Source organism: Malania oleifera, chromosome 3 (assembly GCF_029873635.1).
Source record: "Malania oleifera isolate guangnan ecotype guangnan chromosome 3, ASM2987363v1, whole genome shotgun sequence".
NCBI classification, from domain to species: Eukaryota; Viridiplantae; Streptophyta; class Magnoliopsida; order Santalales; family Ximeniaceae; genus Malania; species Malania oleifera.
In genome coordinates this window covers 118,083,903-118,097,853 of record NC_080419.1, presented here as the reverse complement: position 1 = coordinate 118,097,853, position 13,951 = coordinate 118,083,903, and the positions used below count along the sequence as shown (strand labels likewise).

The window sequence follows — 13,951 nt, the reverse complement described above, 5'->3', positions numbered from 1 at the left end:
TAAGGTAAGATGAATGGGTGAGTGACTATTATTTTGATTTTAAAAAGATTTTTTTTTTTTACTCTTATACTTGTTTTGCTTGAATATAGTTACTTTTTTGGTTATAGATTATTAATTAAATAAATAATATGATGAAAAATTATAAGTCACTATGATTTTGACACGTTCGTAATATTTGAGGAACAATTTTTCAAGTGATTTAAAAAAAATATTGATAGCACCGAGAAATGTTCTCTAAAATCACATTCATGATAGAATGTGATATTATAAATTTAAATTAAGGAAATCAAGATTAAGATTCTAATATTCTCTTAGAATCCTATTAAATATTTTCACTCAAAATTATCTTTTTTTTGCGGTTCTGCCAAACTATCATTATTAGAAAATTTAGACACTCTACATACTTAGCAAATCAAATAAATAAAAAAATAAAGTCTAACTTTTTCAAAGAGTAATATTTTATCTATTGAGAAAATATATATTTTTTATTTTAAAACTTTTTCGTTTTGTAGGTCGATTGCATGGGAGGCGGAGATTTCGTCATTTCATATATATATATTTTCTCTTTTCTTTTTTTTTTAAATTTGTATTTTTAATTTTTATAAATCATGAAATATCAACAAGTCGTTGTAGTATAGTGGTGAGTATTCCCGCCTGTCACGCGGGTGACCCGGGTTCGATCCCCGGCAACGGCGATTTTGGTTTTCGAACTCTTACCTCAAAAACTTTTTGTGATTTTTAAAACGACGTCGTTCTCTGTTTAGCTGATCGGAGCTGTAATAATAGCTAATGAATCCACCAATGACGCTACGGCACCGTCTGAGCTCATCCCCTTGAGCACTACAAGTGACTGCCGAGCACGCATCCACAGGGAGAGAGCGAGGATGGGACTGAGACGGAGGAGGGAGTCCTCTGGTTCAGATGAGCAAGGGCGTGGTGGCGGAGAGGCGGAGCCGTCCACTTCTCAGCCCGGTGGCGTACTACGTTTCCCCTGGGCGGCGCAGCCGGAGATCATGAGAGCCGCCGAGAAGGACGACCAGTACGCCTCCTACGTCTACGAAGCTTGCCGTGACGCTTTTCGCCATCTATTCGGTTTTGTCCCTTTCTTAATTCTCTTCCTTTTCTTTATTCTCGCTTTCCCTACCTTAGGGCTTCCAATTTCTTTGATTATCTATGTTTAGTATCTATGTTTTTATTTCTATAATTCGCGCTTTCCGGCGCTCTGTGTGGCTTGAGAATGAAAGAGAAAGGATCACATTTCTTAGGAATTTTATTTCTTGTTTCAGGTACTAGACTTTCTGTAGCCTATCAAAGGGAGGTAAGTCTTTTAAGCTTTATCTTATTCCCTTCCAATTTCTCTGTGCGTGTGTTAATTCTGATGTTTAGCTTTGCTGCTCAACTGTGCTCATAGCAACATTTATGTAGCTATTCTCTCTTACCAATTACTACACAGAAATGTGAGAATCATCTTTCATCTCTCTAATAATAAAAATGCAATTAATTTTTTTAATGACATGTCTCTATTGCAATTAACGTTCATGACATTTTGGAACTGTTAACGATGAAAGCATTGTACCAGTTACAATGCAGCTTTTGTCAGTTGCTTTGGTTTCCAAAAAGCTTGGGTCATTTAGAAACAACTCTGGGATACTAAAAATAATGAACTCCTCCTTTCCTCCTATGCCTGTTTGGTTGCTGAGAAATGATTGAGATTTGGGAAATAAATTGAAGAAATAAAAATTTCAACTCTTTGCATTTGTGATCTGAGAAACAATGAGCCTCCATTTACACACAACTGTTTAACTCAGTTTAGATCTTCATTCAAAAACTATAGCATGTGCATGGGATTTAAAAAAGAAAAAAAATTTCTGCAACAGAAGAGAAAAAAAAATTATTTCAAAGTCCACTAGAAATTACCACAGTTATGGGCATGTGGTTCACACTGCATTTCTATACCATGCCCGATGGTTGAGTCAGTTAATGTGCTGAACAGGAACCAGTGTCTCACCTACCAATCCATTGTCTCTTAGCTATATTTGTAAACCTTTTTGAGTTTTCTATATTTTGTTTTGATAATGTTTCGCATATGATTTCTATATGATTGTTATTGAATCAAGCATTAACTGATTGATATTATGTTAGCAGCAATGCTTGTTGGAAATTAGCTAAAAATGGACTTGGCATATGTGGTTTAGAAATTGGTATATCCAATAAATTAAATTGCTTCGGCTCAATTCCATAAGTGCTTATGGAATGATATGTTCTTTTTTGGCTTTTATTTTATTTTTCCTTAAAATATACAACCCAACCTTAATACTTCAACAAATGGCATAGATTTCATGTAATGTGCCTCAGCATTGTTATTTTGCAGACACAACTTTTGGGACAGATGCTTTATTATATTTTAACAACAGGTTCGGGGCTGCAAACTCTTGGGGAAGAATACTGTGACATCACTCAGGTTTTTGGACTTTAATTTCTTTATCAGAGTTTGGATGTAGAAGTGTTTAACTTATGAATTCATTGGCATAATCTTTTACTGCATATGTATGAGTTATTATGTCTAGAATATGTCTCTTTTCCTATTTTTTGTAACACCATATTTATAAAATTGGAATAGCATACTTACCCTTACCCTCCATTTGGGAGCATGAATTTCAAATTTTGGATTTGGATTTGTATGAATTTTAATGAAACTCAATACGATTTTGTATTATATTTTGCCTAAATTCACACAAATCCAAATTCAAATCTCGAAATCAATGATCCCAATCACTACCTTAAGAACTTTTACTCTTGTCAAGCATTGTAATGGAAATGAACACACAAGCCTTGGCAGTAACAATTGGCTTAATTATCTAAAACATATTCACAATTCAACAATAATAGCAAGCTAATAGGGATCAGCATGCCCCACCTATGTCATTTTTAGATGTTGTGACACGTGGACGACTTCCTGATGTCCACATTTCCTTTGCTGACATGATGACACATGGACGACCTCTTGATATCCACATCGGTTCATAATTGTTTGTAGATTTTGAATGGATTATTTGAAGACTTGTTTTGAAGACTTTTCAGTGTGGGAAAGACTCAAGTAGAGATGCCTAAGTAAGTCCGAGTTCAAGACCCATGTGGACCCCACTCAATCTTGTGGCACCCACATAGTTTCATTGGGCTCCACACGGTTTCATTGGGCCCCACATGGTTCCATTGGGCCCCACACGGAATTGAGCCTTCCTTTGACTTTTGTTTTATATTTAATTTGTAATCTTGCAAAACAACTTGCTTGCTTGCATGTGCATGTCTTAGTAAGTTTTGTGTTTTGTAAGTTGTGTTAGGATTTATTATGTCTAGAAAGTTGGAGCATTTATTTTGTTAGTAACATGTAAGAGTAATTAATGTGTCTAGTAAGTTGGTGTCTTTATTATTTGTGTCTCCCATGCTTGTGTGGGAAATGTTTGTTGTTTAATGTCTTTGTCTCCCCAGGCTAGCTAAGCTTATTAATGCTTTGTCCCCCCATGCTAGCTATATATATACCCCTTCATTGTAAGAGCTATGTGTAGAGAGAAAAGTATTGATATTGAAAGGAAATTCCTTTGTTAAAGCTTGTTAAGTCTTGTCCAATCCTTGTGATTGTGTAATGAGAGGCTACGTCGTTCTCCTCGAAAATCAGGCGGTGAGAGACCACTATTCTATCCAATGACTCCATCCCTATCCCACTTTCACGACTTCCCTCCATCACCCACACGGTCACCACCAAGTTACACCCAGGCCAACAATCCACCATTCCATTGCAGCATACATATTACATTTCAAAGTTTGCACGAAGGACTTCAGGAGAGTTCTATCTTGCGTAGAATATCGTCAGGTCAACCATCATTTTGATTGGTAAATTCAGCATTCATTTGGATCATTACATACTTACAGCAGTTCTACTTCCCCTCCATTATATTGCTGCGTTTGTCTTGGTGTTTTAAAGCTTGTTCCAAGGAATTTTTTGGCAGGGTCTAAGACTTGTGTTGAGCAACGTCAAGTCATCCAAACAATTCTCTTGGTAATTTTAGTAATTGTGTTTGAATCCTAGCTATACATTGTAAACCCTTGCTTATATTGAAGCCTTTGTTGGAAATCTGAAATTCCATATTTAATAAGCCCTTTGAATCCATAGATTGTAATATTGATACTTGCTAGTTTAAAATCAATTGTGGGAATATTGCTTGTTAACAATAGAATTTAACTTCTTGAAATTTTGAATAACTTATTTGTTGCATATAACTTAATTCCTTTGTGAAAGAACTCTTGAGACTTATTTTTGAACAACTCATACATCGTTTAAAAATTCAACAACATGTGAAATGAAGCTTGATTTATTGTGTTTATGTTTAGTTAATTGAGTTCTTAAATCAAAGTGTCTTGAGTGTATGTGCTTGTGTGAGGGTTAAAACTTTTTGGCCTCAGTCACCTTAACATTATTAATTCTTTCCTCACTACCTCATTCCAAATTATTTTTGGCCAACTCATACTCCCTTTAATGCCAGAAACAATAACTAGTTCACTGACTTCACTCCTTCTCACAAGTGATATACTAGGCCTACGTTTCAAGTGCCCAAACCATTTAAGTCGCCCCTCCCTTATCTTGTCTTCAATTGGTGGTATTGCTTAAATTATTTCGTATATGCTCATTTCTTACTTTATCTTTTAATGTTATACCACTCATTCACCTTAACATTCGTATTTTGGCAACTTTTACTTTTTGTACATGTTATTCCTTAATTGCCTAACATTTTGAGCCATAAAGCGTAGCTGGCCTTATAGCCATCTTATACAACTTTCCTTTTAATTTTAAGGGTATTCTACAATCACACAACGCACCTAATGCACTCCTCCATTTTTACCCAACTTATTTTAATTCTATGTACTACATCTTCTTCGATTTTTCCTTCCACTTGCATAATAGATCCAAGATATAGAAATCTATTAATCCTATTAATTTTTTGATTATCAAGTTTAAACTTTTCTCCACTACTATTATTTCCATTAATTAAATTACATTTCATATATTCAGTCTTATTCCTACTTATCCTAATCCCTTTAGATTGTAATGTGACTCTCCAAAGTTCTAGCTTAGATTCCACTCCCCTCGTACTAGCATCTATCAACATGATATCATCTGCAAACAACATCAAGGGATCTCATTTTGGATATTCCTAGTAAGTTCATCAATCACTAAAGTAAAAAGATAAGGACTCAAAGAAGAATCTTGATGTACACCTATTGTGATTGAAAAATTCTCTAAATTCCCCTCCTACAGTCCTAATGCTAGTTACTACTCTATCATACATATCCTTAATGACCTTAGTATATCTGTTGCATACCCTCTTCTTTTCTAAGATCCATTAAATAACTTTTTCCTAGGTACTATATCAGATGCTTTCTTTAGGTCAATAAAAATCATATACAAGTCCCTTTTCTTTTCCCTTAAATTTTTCATTGAACTTTTTAAAAGATAAGTAACTTCTGTTGTTGTTCTCTTAGGCATAAAATCAAATGGATTTTCTGAATCTTCGTTTCTAGACTTATTCTATGTTCAATTACAAGTTTCCTGTAATTTCATCATATGACTCATAATCTTAATTCCACGATAGTTACTACAGTTTTGAATATCGCATTTCTTTTTATATAAAGGTACTAACATATTTTTCCTCCATTCTTTTGACATTTGCTTGGTTTTTATTTGGTCCTATAGATTTCCCACTTTTCATTTTTTTTGACGCCATCTTAACATTAAGGACTCTAATTTTGCGAATTAATCTCTTATTTTCAGTCTTCTCTTTATTTGTCACTTCCAAGTTTAGTTTTTCATTTTGGTTCAATCTTTGCCACCTCTCTTTTATGTCTTCTTTTCTAACTTAGACATTATCGCCCTTTATACATTTTACATCACCTAAATCTTTTTATTTTCTTTCTTTACTCTAGTAAGCTTATAAATGTTTTTATCTCTTCCTTTTGTATCTAGTCTAATATATAAAGTATCATGAGCTCTATGTTTAGCTTTACTAATAGTCTTTTTTGCATTTTTTTCTCACCTCTTTATATTTTTCAAGATTTTATATATTTCTACAATTTTGCCATATTGTATGCCAATTTCTTTTTGTCTTAATGGCTTTTTGGACTGCTTGATCCCATCACCAACTTTCTTTACTACCCGAGTGTCTTCCTTTAGACTCATCTAAAACCTCTTTTACTATCCTTACGATTTAATTAGCCATTTTATTTCAAACAGTATTTGCATCTACCTTACCCCCTACTTTCTAATCACACTCTTGGATCATTTAATCTTTGAATTTTACTATATTATCTCCCTTCAAGCTCCCCCATCTAATCCTCTTGTGTTGATTGATGTTACTTTCTCTTCAATTTTTAATATCTATACTAGGAATCTAAGTTGTGTAGCCAAACTTTTACTTGGGATAACTTTACGCTTCTTACAAAATAAATGATCCTCATTCCTAGACGATCCCACTTTTGAAAGTTATTAAGTGTTCTTTCTTTTTATAAAGCAAGTATTCAATATAACCAAATTGTAAGCCATGAAAAAAATCTAGGATTGTATCGCTAGCCTCATTTTTATCTCCATATCATGGATTCCATTTATCCGTTCATAGTTTGTATTATCCTTTTCAAAGTGTCCATTCAAATTGTTTCTTATGAAAATAGTTTCTATGAATGTCTTTTTAGACATTGGTATCCCTTATAAAATACTGTCCATATCTTCCCAAAATTATCTTTTAAGATTTTTTGTTAAGCCCATTTTGGGAGCATAGGCACTAATGATGTTCATTATCTCCAAGAGTAAAGCTATCCTGATTTTAATGATCCTATCCCTTATTTTTTTTTGACATCTATTAAATTATCGTTTAGGCCTTTGTCTACAATAATTCTCACCCTGTTTTTATGTTTCTCTCTACCAGTGTACCAAAGTTTAAATCCTGATTTTTCAATTTCTCTAGCTTTCTCTCCTACCCATTTCGTCTCTTGAAGGAAAATTAAGTTAATTTTCCTTTTAAAACATTATTTTCACTATTTCCGTACTTTTCCCCGTAACAGCCCTTATATTCCAAGTTGCTAAGCTAATCTTAATTTCTTGTGCTAATTTATTAGCCCTCTCTCTTCTATATTGACTTGTTCTACTGCCTTGACCCAAGTGACTTTGATTAGAATTCATGATAATAAGATTTGACAAAATTTTATGCTAGTTATTAGCTACTTAACACAATCCCGTTCCTTTATCCGGACTTTAGACTGGCTGTGTGAGCAAAGGTAATTTGTGTTACATAGGTGAAGTACATGCTTGAGTGTTTTTCTTTTTTCAAACTTTTTTTGCATAGACAATTTTCTGAATTGCACCCTACAACTAGTAGAAACCACAGAAATATTGTTTAAAAATCTAAAGCATACAATTTTGGCTGTGAAGCTAAGCTGGACTAAAATAATAATAATAATAATAATAATAATAAACATGAAGTAGTACTTTTTGAATAATTTTGTATACTCCAAGATTTGAAAATGGAGAACACAAAAACTCAAAAATGCAAATATTAAGCCTACAAATCATAAACACAAAATCTGTCTACTAACCAGTTATTGGGAAAAAAAAAAAAATAATAATAAGAAAAGAAATAACAAGAGAGGAGAAGATTTCACTTGGTGGTTGAAACTAAAAATAATGATAAAAGACTGAAAATACTACAGTAAGTACTCTTTGGCACCGGAAATTTGATGCTGCTAATGAAAATCAATCGAGGAATATTGAAGTAACGAGGGGTTGCAAGAATTCTTCAATCTAAATTCAAGATTCAATTCAAGATTCGCGGTGAAGTTGAGTAGTATATGGTGCTGACATAACTTCTCATTGGACTCACACCCCTCCCACATAACCTTGATCAAAGTTGGATGTTCTTCTTCAATACAATTTTGAGCTAAAATGTGCGAATTTGCGTATTTTCGGTTGAAATTCTATTGATTTAATCCTTTGGAAGAATTCTAACTTTAGCATTTCTAAATAGACGAAAATATGTTAAGTGCAAAAAAAAAAATGAGGATTTGATTTCTTCACTTCCAAGAAAATAAAATTCAGGAAGTAGGGGGTGTGGATGTAACTTAAAGATTTCAAATTAGACAAGTTGGATGACAAAGAGAAGAAGAGGAGAGAAAGAGTTTACTGCTAAGGGACAAGAAAAATGTAACACCACCTGACCTCCCAGCTAAGGGCCTTAAATGTAATCAACTTTGTTGAATGCTTGAAAAATTGCTTTTTCTGGTGCAAATTTTACTTTTCTCTTGTTGTGTTACTTAATACCGAGGACAAAATATTTTACTGCTACATCTGTATTCTGAATTCGATAGTTCATTTTCAGGTTGCAGGGCCATATGGACTTTCTCCAACTCCTGCAAGGCGTGCTCTTTTCATTGTGTACCAGACTGCAGTTCCTTATATCGCAGAAAGGATCAGGTTCAATTCTGCTTTTCTCTTCTTGTCTTTGTTTTAAATACTTTAATGCTTCAGATCTGTTATGTTTTCTTGTAATTTTATGATGAAGTTGTTGTTTCTTACTTGAATTCTTTTAACCATCTGATTTTCAGCTCTAGAATTGCTGCACGTGGCATTGTCCTTGCAGATTCACAGTCTGATGAGCCGTATGGTGATGGTGCTCCAAGGAGCAGTCGAATTCAATCTTCTTTGGTTACAGATGTACAGTCATCCTCTAGATCAGGGACGTCTGATTCAGTTATGTCCAGATTGAAAGAGAAACTTAGTGGATTATGGTTGTATGCAGTCCAGAGATGGCCGACAGTATGCATTTATTCCTGATGCTCTGAAAAGTGGGATCATTTGTATCATTTATATATTTATTTTTAATAGAACCATTTTTATTTTAAATGTACTTGATTTGCCACTTCACTTTTTTTTTTTTTAGAAAGAAAAAAAAATCTAATCTGAAATGTTTCTCTGGATTTGTTTTTTCATCTAGCTACCATTTCTATCGAGGGCGTTGTAGATTGGCCTGAGCTTTTAGTTGTCTTCTTACTTCTTTTATTTTCCTTCTGCACTTTAGTCTCAGGAAATTAAAACTTCAGTCCCAGTCCCCTTCTGTTTTCTTCTTAACAATTTTTTATGCTTCTGTTATTCTCAGGTGCTGCCCTTAGTTCGTGAGTTTTTGCTATTGGGTCTTCGCACTAACTTGATGTTATTTTATTTTGAAGGTGATTGCTTCATTTTGTAAGGTCACATATTCTTAGTAGAAGTTTTGTTGAATATTTGAGGTGAAGCAGTAATTATTGTGTGCATATACTTTGCCGCAGGCCTATATTATCATATATCAAAACGTGCAGCTGGTATTCGTTATGTGTTCATTGGGAAACCATTGAATCAAAGGCCTCGGTATGGGGCTTTCTCTGTAACTTTTTGAATTATTATTAACATCTGATTTGAGGAAATTCCATTCCACAGAAAATGCCTGAATAATGACTCCTTGGTTTCATGTTTGTCATTTTCTTTCAATGGTGTCTTTGTCATTCGTCAACTGGAGGTTGCTGATTTCTTTAAATGGTGTCTTGATCATTCCTCAACTGTAGACATGGAATTCTTGTCATGTTCTGATTTCAATTTGGTGATGGGAGATTGCTGTGTGCAGCATTTCTTGTAGAATTTGTGTGTGAACTTATTGCTTAATGGCATTTAAAATTCTGCTTACATAGAAAAGGATTGACCACATAACCGTGGAATTCCATGATATGGGAGTTGCATTTTGGCAATGAGTTAACTTTAGGAGAACCAGGAAAAAATGTCATTCAGAGTCAAATTTTGATTGCAATTATTTTATTATAGATATGCATGTTTTCATAACATTTTGTTATGTTTGGCACTTGGCATCGGATTTCCTCAGCTTCTCCACCTAGTTGTACATGAGTTATGTTTGGGTGCATTATAATTTTTCTTATTTGAAGCTTAATATGGTAAGCAGTTTTTTCTGTCCTTGTCTAGTATTTAGTTATTATTATTATTACTATTATTATTATTTTTTGGTGGGAGGGGATTGAGAATTAAGATACAACAACAATGACAATAAACCAAACCTAAGCCCCACTATGTGGGGTCGACTACATGAATTCTTTTCCACCACTCGCGCAATTGCACAGTAGTTAAAGGTGTGCTTATGCATGAGGTGCACTGAGGCGATGAGGCTTGCGCCTCACAGGGTTGAGGCGAGGCAACCTTTAAGAGCCACAAGTCGCAGTGAGGCACACATCACAAATGTTCAGATTATACTTTGTTTTTTCCTTCTCTTGTAATCTCAACTATCTGTTTTCTTTTCTTCTTCTTCTGGCCTGCTGTGCTGCTCTCAGTCGAAGCTGCATGCCCCCTTTTTTATTTATTTTTCCCTTCTGCTGTCCCCTTTTCCCCCTTTCATTTCTGTTTCTTTTCCGGAAATTTCTGCTCTATTGCTAGTCAGCTTTCTTCTTTTTCTTCTTCTCCTGAACTGCTCTGTTGCTCTGTGCCATATCATTAATGTTTTCTTTTTTTTTTTTCCCCTTTTTTTCAAGCTTTATTTGGAAAATAAGCTCTTCCCCCCCCTCCCCCCCCCCCCCCGCCCTGCGGCGGGAAGCTTTTCTTTTTCTCAGCATTTCTTCTTCTGCAAGCTGGAATTTCCAGCATTTCTGTCAGTAGTGCACTGCCGCTGCTTTTGCTGTTTTTTTTTTTTTAAATTTCCCTGCTGCTTATTGCTGCTTCTAGTTTGTAGAACTTATGGCATGAACATCACATATTACTGAAAATTTATGTTATTCTTTTTTGTTTCCTAGTATTGAATATTTTGATATTTTAAAATTCAAATATTAGTCCTAATGTGTTTACAATCAAAAATCCATTATGTAGGGTATTTTACAGAATTTTAGTAAATGTGCGCCTCGTCTCCATGAGGTGTGTGCCTTCGCCTCATGCCTCACGGCTAGGGTCCAAGTATCCTTTGCACCTTAGTAGTGTGCCTTGCGCCTTTGACTACTATGCACAATTGTGGGCAATTTCCTTCAACAATTCAGGGCTGTTAAATCCTTATTCACCTTCTTATTCTAAGATATTATAGGTCTATCCCCACCCCTTCGACTGCCCCTAACAGTAACTAGCTTATTCCTACTCATTGGTGAACTATTTGGCCTACATTGTAGAAGCCCAAACCCCCTGAGCTGCCCCTTCATTATCTTATCTTTTATAAGAGTTACGACTGACTTACTGTGAATATGTTCATTCTTTCATTTATCTTTTAATGTTATGTCACTCCTCCACCATACTATTCTTAGAAATTCAATTTGGTTTTATGCTTGGGAGATCTACTACGGAAGCTATGTATCTTTTAAGAAGATTAATAAAAATATATTTGTATATGATGTTTAAATATTCTATTCTCAAATTCTTTGAGTTTGCTACTGGCACAGGTACCAAATACTGGGTGTATTCCTTTTAATTCAGTTATGTATCCTTGCCGCTGAAGGATTACGGCGCAGCAATTTGTCTTCTATTGCAAGTTCAGTTCATCAGACATCCTTGGGAACCTACCAAACGTCAGCAGGTTATCTACTTTATATCATTTTACTTGAGCATATTAATGTGTTGACTTTTGTTTCGCTTTTTTTTTAATTACACACACAGTGTTGGAGTTCTTTTTGCTTCTTAATTTTCTGGCTCATTGCATCATTAGTTCAGCATGATTTTCATACATCCACTGTCCACCATTTTTTTGGAAAGATTGAACAGTGTGTCTGTGCTGATTACTACATTAACGTAGAACAGATTGGGGTTGAAACATCAAAAATCTCTGGAATTTAGATCAGTGTGTGGTGGAGCAACTGAAATATCTAGCAAGAAAACTAAAATTTTGACTGCTGGAAGGGCTTAAAGAAGACTCATTATGCCTCTTTTTAGCTGTAATTGAAAGATGGCTTTTCATAGGCTTCTTTTATATAATTGGTTTTACAAAGCCAGTTTGATTAATTTTCTCTCTTTTCGTCATGTTTTGATGCCATATAGGGCGAGGTTTGCCTGTTTTAAACGAAGAAGGCAGTTTGATACCTTTGGACTCTGACAGGGGAAATTGGGTTTCAGATTCCTCATCAACTTCAGAGGTAGGTATTGCAGTGACATGTAGGTATTTTGAATGGTAGTATCATAAATAAAACCGAATGCATCATGCAAAGCACGCATCTGCCACTTGAAAGACTTGATTCACCAGCCAACCTCTTGAAATTTATAGATCTCTTTCATATGGGTCTATTCCAGATAGCTCAAGGTCAACTAACACAATTTTGCAAATGTTTGTGTTCATTCCAGTCTCAAGCTGCAGGTGGACTTGGCAAATGCACACTATGCTTAAGTAACCGCCAACATCCAACAGCCACACCTTGTGGTCATGTATTCTGCTGGTACTTCTGCTTCCTACCCCAAAGATGTTCCTTTCTCCTGCAGATGCATCATTGGCTAAGATCCCTCCTCTCAACTTCCAATTCTTCGCGCTCTGCACCCCCTTTTCTTTTATCACTTGTTTGATATATATATTTTCCCCTCGTCTCCCTGTGGTTTGACATTTTTCTTGGGTTATTTGTAGGAGCTGCATTACGGAATGGTGCAATGAAAAGCCTGAGTGCCCTCTGTGTCGAACTCCTTTAACTCATTCAAGCTTAGTTTGTTTATATCATTCAGACTTCTAATACTTGTTTATGGTGCAACTAGTTAACTTTGTTTCAAGCATGTGGAGATCTTGGTATAAGGAGTTTAGTGGTGAGTCTGGCGACTGTAATCACTGTACCCCAAAATAGAAAAAATGGTTGCTAAAAGTTGCATATCTAATGAAGCATAGACTAGTAATAAAAAAAAATAAAAAATGAGATATTCTTTTTTACAAAGTATGTGGTATTAGCCCTTCTGGCAACACAAGTGTGTAACCTGGGTTCTTGGGTTCATCCAGTTTTGTTTCATGTTCTTCATTTTTTAACGTAAATAAACGTCGTTTTGTGCTTACTAGAAAGTTGTCATATATTCAAATCATCCTGTATCTGCATGCGGATTGTTAATTATCTTCAACACTCAGAAAGTGGTTTAAGCCTCCTTTAAAGGTTGTTCATGATATGCATGAAACACCACCCTTTGCACAATCTTTGCATGCACAGAATTGGTGATTTATTCAGAAGCTTTTATTCATTACCGCATTTTTGGTTCCTGTTAAGCACAAAATTTGGTATTGGAGGTGAGGCTGAAGCAATTCAGGGATAGAGTGACTGCAAAACAAACAAATAGAGGTGATTAGAGGCCAAGTTCAAGAAAATCATTTGACATTCAAGTCAGCAAGGAATTCAAGGGGAACGGAATGAGCAGACCTAGTTTGAGATGGCTTTTGGTTTCCTTTATGATTGAGAAGATTTTAAATTGCATGAATTCGCCGTGGAATGGTTATTGGTTCGTGAGATCTAATCATAGGAGAAAAATGAACCACCCCCAATTGCTTGTATGAGCATTGCTTTGGGTTGCATCAAATCTTCAAGCTGGATAATAGATTGAATCAGTATAAATTGCTTGTCTACATATTTCCCCAAATCCATATGCACAATTCAGAAGCTATAACTCGTATATCATTTTACCTGGGTTCCTGAAATACCACCTACTGGAGTCCTCAACCCTTGTCTGTAGGGTTCCAAAATATCTTATTCCTGAAAATATGATACTTTAATTTTATTTCACAAAATTTCAGTATATTCCCATATAATACTAAATCTATGCTTAAATGAACTTGGTAATACTTAAATACTGAAAATACTTAAATAATTCACTCACTTTGATTTTGGGATGGTTTTCAAACTTTTCAAATCAACATTTCGCTCCGACTATATTGTAGAGAAT

At 34.9% G+C, this 13,951-nt stretch overlaps 1 protein-coding gene and 1 non-coding gene across 3 annotated transcripts; both read left to right on the top strand.

The window, feature by feature from the left end:
- Positions 1–623: 623 nt before the first annotated feature.
- TRNAD-GUC (transfer RNA aspartic acid (anticodon GUC)) lies at positions 624–695 on the top strand. The gene has a single exon. It is a non-coding gene; the product is annotated as a tRNA-Asp (tRNA).
- Positions 696–748: 53 nt separating this feature from the next.
- On the top strand, positions 749–13,075 carry LOC131150834 (peroxisome biogenesis factor 10). Of its 2 annotated transcripts, XM_058101829.1 has the most exons (11): positions 749–1,092; positions 1,287–1,318; positions 2,372–2,461; positions 8,421–8,515; positions 8,647–8,857; positions 9,198–9,267; positions 9,367–9,445; positions 11,497–11,630; positions 12,089–12,183; positions 12,389–12,480; positions 12,663–13,075. In XM_058101829.1, exons 1-11 carry the CDS (start codon positions 885–887, stop codon positions 12,763–12,765), a joined length of 1,209 nt encoding a protein of 402 aa, XP_057957812.1. In that variant the 5' UTR covers positions 749–884; the 3' UTR covers positions 12,766–13,075. The 2 variants fall into 2 exon arrangements, with proteins under 2 accessions (XP_057957812.1, XP_057957811.1); XM_058101828.1 differs by having other exon boundaries at positions 12,389–12,891.
- The last annotated feature ends 876 nt before the right edge of the window (positions 13,076–13,951 follow it).

Bases quoted from the DNA above. Each gene is read 5' to 3' on its own strand.
- LOC131150834 (XM_058101828.1), top strand. From the start codon at position 885: ATGGGACTGAGACGGAGGAGGGAGTCCTCTGGTTCAGATGAGCAAGGG. The intron at 8,516-8,646 runs GTTCAATTCTGC...TCTGATTTTCAG, and splicing joins TATATCGCAGAAAGGATCAG to CTCTAGAATTGCTGCACGTG. The intron at 11,631-12,088 runs GTTATCTACTTT...GATGCCATATAG, and splicing joins AACCTACCAAACGTCAGCAG to GGCGAGGTTTGCCTGTTTTA.